This window comes from Apium graveolens, chromosome 8 (assembly GCF_009905375.1).
Source record: "Apium graveolens cultivar Ventura chromosome 8, ASM990537v1, whole genome shotgun sequence".
Taxonomy (NCBI): Eukaryota; Viridiplantae; Streptophyta; class Magnoliopsida; order Apiales; family Apiaceae; genus Apium; species Apium graveolens.
In genome coordinates, this window is record NC_133654.1 from 148,542,486 (window position 1) to 148,548,485 (window position 6,000).

General features: G+C 29.4%; 1 protein-coding gene across 1 annotated transcript; it reads left to right on the forward strand.

Annotated features, from left to right (window-relative positions):
• The first annotated feature begins 1,109 nt into the window (after positions 1–1,109).
• LOC141680064 (protein FAR-RED IMPAIRED RESPONSE 1) lies at positions 1,110–3,827 on the forward strand. The gene is made up of 3 exons (XM_074486391.1): positions 1,110–1,993; positions 2,087–2,362; positions 3,190–3,827. The coding sequence occupies exon 1, from the start codon at positions 1,110–1,112 to the stop codon at positions 1,935–1,937; it is 828 nt and encodes a 275-aa protein (XP_074342492.1). The 3' UTR covers positions 1,938–1,993; positions 2,087–2,362; positions 3,190–3,827.
• The last annotated feature ends 2,173 nt before the right edge of the window (positions 3,828–6,000 follow it).

Genomic DNA, 6,000 nt, shown 5'->3' on the forward strand with positions numbered 1-6,000 from the left:
TCCTTGTCCAGAATGAGGAACAACGAAATTGAATGTAATAATAATAAAAGAATTTTCCAGATTACCTTATTTTAACATTATAACTTCAGATTAGCTTAATTTAGCTATAATTATAAAATATTTTCAGAATAGATTAATTTAACAATGTAATTATATATATATTCAGAATAATTATAAATATATAGATATAGGCAAATGATCAAATAGAAACCTAATTTAAAATAAAAACTAAAAACCAAGCCTCCACCATTGAACTATTAGCTCCCTGATTAATCACAACCGTTCATTTCCTTTATTAAAAAAAAAGAAAAAGACAGAGATACGCGTATTAATCACAACATAACCGTTTTCTGTTTCTATCTCTACTCTTTCTCTCTCCTCAATCTGTCTCTCTCTCGTACATCGCTATCTCTCAAATCTCTATTTGGATACAATCTCTCTCGAAGCTATCTTGTATACTATCTCTGTTTCTTCGTCTCATTCGTATGCGCTTGGATCATTAATTAGCTTTTTCAAGATGATAACAGCAGATTTGTTGAAAATCAGTAATAATCAAGGTAAATATGTATTGTTTTGTTTATGTTACTATTTTTGTTGATTAAATTTGTGGTTTTGTTGATTTAATACTTTAATTCGATATAATTTCTAGTCAATTATTGTTTATAACTTTTTTAGTGATTGTTTGCTTTTTTAAATTGTTTTAGTGATTTTTTCTATGAATACTTGATATTGCTATTTAATACTTTAATTCGAAGTTATTTTAATGTTGAACTGATTTGAAAGTTAAATTAGATGAAAATTATATTCATTGTTTTGTGTATTTATTTGAATATTTTTACTGATTCATTGTTTAACTGTTTCAATGCTTGAGTTAGATTTAGCTGTTTAAATGATGAAAGTTATCTTTTTGTTGAACTGATTCGAAAGTTAAATTATATGAAAGTTATATTCATTAGTTAGATTGAGTATTTGAGCTGTTTATATTCATGTTTCTTATGAAAGTGTTTAAAGTGTTAATGAATCAGTTACAGATTATATGTTTTAGTTGAGTTTTTCACTTATTTTTTAGTTATTTAAAATTTTTATACATTTTTGATCCATTTATAATTATGTTAATTAAGGATATGTTTCTATGCTTTGGTTTGAGTTGTGGCGACTCGTCTCGGATTAATTCTGGTCTAATTAGTAGTGGAGGTTCAGATGTTAGTGAAAGTTCAGTTACAGATTATATTATTTCACCTAGTGGTATGAAGTATTATTTGCCTAGTTATGTAGGTGATATTAGTGTGCCATTCGAGAATCAGGTCTTTGACAGTTTAAATAAAGGTTACTGTTTTTACAAAGAATATGCTCGGTTGAGTGGTTTTGGTGTTCGCAAGACAACAGAGAAGGAAGATGCTCATCGGACTATTACACTTAAACATTTTGTTTGTAGTTGTGAAGGATTGAACGATCCTTATGATGAAAAGAAATCTCTTGAGAAAAGACGCACAGTTTCTCAAAGGTGTGGATGCAAAGCCAAAATAATCTTGAAGTACATGGGTGATAACAAGTATTTTATTAAAATTTTTGTTGAATTGCACAACAATCCATTAGCTAGTGAAACTGGTCGGCAGTTTTTGAAGGCTAATAGGGAGATGAATATTAGTCTTAGAACTATTTGTTTTGATGCTTCGAAAGTGAATATTGGTGTCAACAAAAGTTTTTATTTTGTGAAGGAAATGGCTAGTGGTTATGGAAATGTAGGTGCCAACTTACGTGATTTTAGAAATTTTAGTAGGGATGTTAAATCATTTGTTGGTGAAAGAGATGGGCAAATGATCATTGACAAGTTTAAAGTCATTCAGGAAACTTCAGAATCTTTTTATTTTGCAAATGAGGTTGATTCTGATGGGCACTTGACGAAACTTTTTTGGGCTGATGCAATTGGTCGATGAAATTTCGAGCTTTATGGTGACGCGATATCTTTTGATGCGACTTTTGATACAAATAAGTAAGAAAAGTGTATATTTTATAGAATAACTAGCAAACTTTTCTATAGTATTTAGTGATTCTGTTAGTAATTACTATGATTTTCATGATACAGGTACAATATGATATTTGCCTCTTTCACTGGTGTAGATAAACACGATAAGTGTGTTACTTTTGCTGCTTGCCTTTTGTCACATGAGAATATTGAGGATTATACTTGGGCTTTTGATCACTTTGTCAAAGATATGGGAAGAAATCCAATTGTCATTCTTATTGACCAGTGTTCTGTTATGAAGGTCGCTGTACATAATTCATTTTCTGAAAAAATGGTTTAATTGCTAGTAAGCATCGTCTATGCATGTGGCACATTATGCAAAAATTCCCTATCAAGGTATTGTTCATGTAAAGATTAATTTTTTTATTAATCTTTGTTACATTATTTCATAGTTAGATACTAAATGTTAATTACCGTATTAATATTGTAGTGGAGCAACTTTTGTGAAGTTGTAATTTATTATATTTTACAAGCAATCACTAATGCTCTCAAAGAAATGTCACCTCTTTACTCATGTGGTATCTTTTGGGGAAAAATATACACTGATACATGGAGTTATACAGTCTAATGGTACTCTGCCTTTGAGAAGAGCAATGCAAAGCATATTTTTTTCATTTGTGGAGCCTGTATTGCCAATAGATACATGATACGGACCAACTGATGTAGGGGAAGTATGTTGTATACTATATAGCACCCACTTTTTTATATTGTATTAGACATTACAGGTTAGGAATAATAGGATATACAGAATTGTATGGACCCGTTTCAACAGACAATGCCAAGGTCCAATGACGTTAAGTTTATGCCCCCTCCCCCTCTTAGAACTTTTTTTAAAAGTTTAAAAAATTACTTTGTGAAAGAAAATTATTAAAAAATATGTTTTTTGATCATCAATGTCTCTACTCCATGCCTTGGAATTTCAGCTATTAGCTATAGGCATAGCCAGCTGAATTAATATTTAAATTATTAGTTTTTGGTAATCAGATCAAACTTCTATTGTATTGGTTCATACTCCATTGCTAGTGTATTTTGCCGTTTTAAGAATAACTAATTCTATTATCGAGGTTTGTTCTTAATTAATTATGCAGGATCGACCTCGAACATTTCCTGGTCACCTATTAATTATATTACTGATAGTATGTTTTTTGTGAAAAAAATTACAGCTTGGTAATCGTTTATGTAAAGAGACAGATTTTATGGAGAAAATGAAGACTTACATATGGTCTTCAATTTTAGAGACCGATGAGTTTGAGAGAGGCTGGATGGAAGTTTTAAAGGAGTTCAAATTAGATGAGTATAAGTGGCTTTCAGACATGTATTCTATAAGATCTTCTTCGATTCCATCATTTTTTAGAGATGAGCCTATGTTTGGTCTAATGAGGACAACATCAAGATCAGAGAGTGAGAATTTCTCTTTTGGGCAGTTTCATAGGCAAAGAGATACTCAATGTGAATTTTGGTTGCGTTTCCAAAGTGCAATGGAACGGCAAAGGAATGAAACTGAAAGGCTGGATCATGAGTCAAAAACTTGCATTCCAGAGACATTATCAACATGGTTTATTGAAGATGATGCAACAACTTTGTTCACTCATGCAATATTTTATAAAGTTCAGGAAGAAATAATTTCTTCTTGTTTTGATATGCAAATAAAGCGAATGAGTGAGGAGATAAATGGGGTTACGCACTTGGAAATCAGGGATGTCAAATTTAAAGATAAACTATTCAAGGTGATATATTTACTGGTTTTAAAAAGGTTGATGCTTTATAAATGACAAGAAGTGCTTATATGTTTAATGGTAGTAAGTTGATTTAATATTTCTTGGTATTATCAGTTTATAAATATCTTTTAGTTGCCCTAAATATTCTTGTATTCTACTAAAATTATTTAAGCATATTTTAGTTGCAGGCTTTAATTATTTGTCTTTTAAGATTTATAATTTTTTTAATGAGTTCTTAATTTAGTTTTTAACTTTTATATTTGAATTTTTTGATGCAGGTGTCTGTTAGTAAGGATCATGCTGTTTATTCATGTAAAATATTTGTAATGTGTGGAATAGTTTATAAACATGCCTTTGTGGTTTGAAATAAATAGGAGTTACGAAGTTTCCTTTGAGCCTTGCTCTAAATCGTTGGATGAAAATTGATAATTCAGGGACTATGTCTAATTCAGTTTCAATATCAAATGATTACATAAAGATGCAACAAGCCTCTTTGAAATTGACAAATATCTTGTATGATTTTCGTCAAGTTGTTAGCAAGACTGGAATGGTTTTTGAGAAGCTCGATTTTGAGCATCAAAATATATTACAGTTGAATACGGATTTGGATGTTCAAGGTGGTTGTGATGTATTTACTAAAAGAGATCATATTGCTGCTATGGTTGGGGAATAACCTAGCGATGAAATTTCTGTACTCGTGCCAAATGTGTGCAAGAACAAAGGAAACTACTTCAAAAGACTGATTGGCATGAGAGAGAAAGCTTTGAATAAATCCAAAAAAAGAAGTCGGCAATGTTCGTGTGTAAGGCATATACTCATGATGCGAAGAGATGTGTTAAGAGGAATAAAGTTGTGGCAGAGTAAATTGTTGAACTATATTAGTTAGATTACTCTGATATGATAAATTTAGTTTAGAAGGTAGTAACATTACTTTAAATTTGTTGATACAATTTTAAACTAGTCATGTCTCATAATTTTCTCTTTTATTGTTTTTGGTTTATTACTGGAAATCAGTATATACTATTGTGTTTGTTATTGATGGAAAATCTGACTGGATTTTAACAATTATTTTGGAAATCAGTTGTGAATGTGATATTTACAAGAGAGAGAGACTGATATAGGGAGACAGAGAGAGAGAGAGGGGGAGATTGGAACAATTTAACCTCAATATCAAAATGCTGTTAAAAAAGCTCTAACTGTATATGATTGTCAAATATATTGATTATTACTGATTTATATGATATATTATACTGATTAAGACAATATACAATATTGATTTGTTGATTATGTATTAGTGATTGACAACAAATATATTGATTGGTCTTACATATTTATACTAACAAGCATAAATATGAAAGACTAAATACATAATAGACAAAAAAATAAAAATCGAAGCACTATTTCAGTTTTAATATGGATTCATTCAATCATGAACGATAAAAATAATCATAAAATTACTAAGTCATTGTACTGAAATACAATTTCATGCTTGATTAAAATCAAAATGTTGTTAAAAAGTTATAACTGTATATGATTGTCATATATTTGTTTTATTACTGATTTGTATCATATGTTATAGTGATTAAATCAATTAGAAAATACTAATTTGTTGTTATGTATTAGTGATTGACAACTTTATACTGATTTGTCTTACATAAAAGACTAAGTACATAATTCCTGTAATAATCAATAGACAAAAAACAAAATAATCGAAACATTAATTTCAATTTTAAAATGGATTCATTTCGGTCATGAACAATAACAATGTCAATCACAATCTAAAAATCAACAATTTTTGGGTATTATGACAGACATCCCAAAAATTACTAAGTCATTGTACAATTACTAATTCAATGTACTGAAATACAATTTCAAGCTTGATCAAATTTCTCAGTGAGGTTAGATGCAAATGTAACCATCTTTTTTTACTTGGATTTGCACTGTGAAGTTTATTATTAGCCACCTTCATCATTGTCTTCTCAGCATCATCTTTGAACAATTTCTCTGCTTCTGATATGATTGCACTACTCTTTTCATTAATGTGAGATGTCAATATAGCAGTGTTGTATTTTGTTCGAAGCTTTACCATTTGTGTGAACTGACCACATTGCAATGAAAATAAATATAATATACACAAGTTATAAATCAAAAACTAATGTAAACAAATACTGAATATATATTTATCAAAATAACAATACCAAAACAAAAGTACTAATCAAACTAACATATAAAAATAGTAGTGTTTGATTTTTCTTA

What these genes read in the sequence shown, in the direction of transcription:
- LOC141680064 (XM_074486391.1), top strand. Translation starts at nt 1,110, where the DNA reads ATGTTAATTAAGGATATGTTTCTATGCTTTGGTTTGAGTTGTGGCGAC.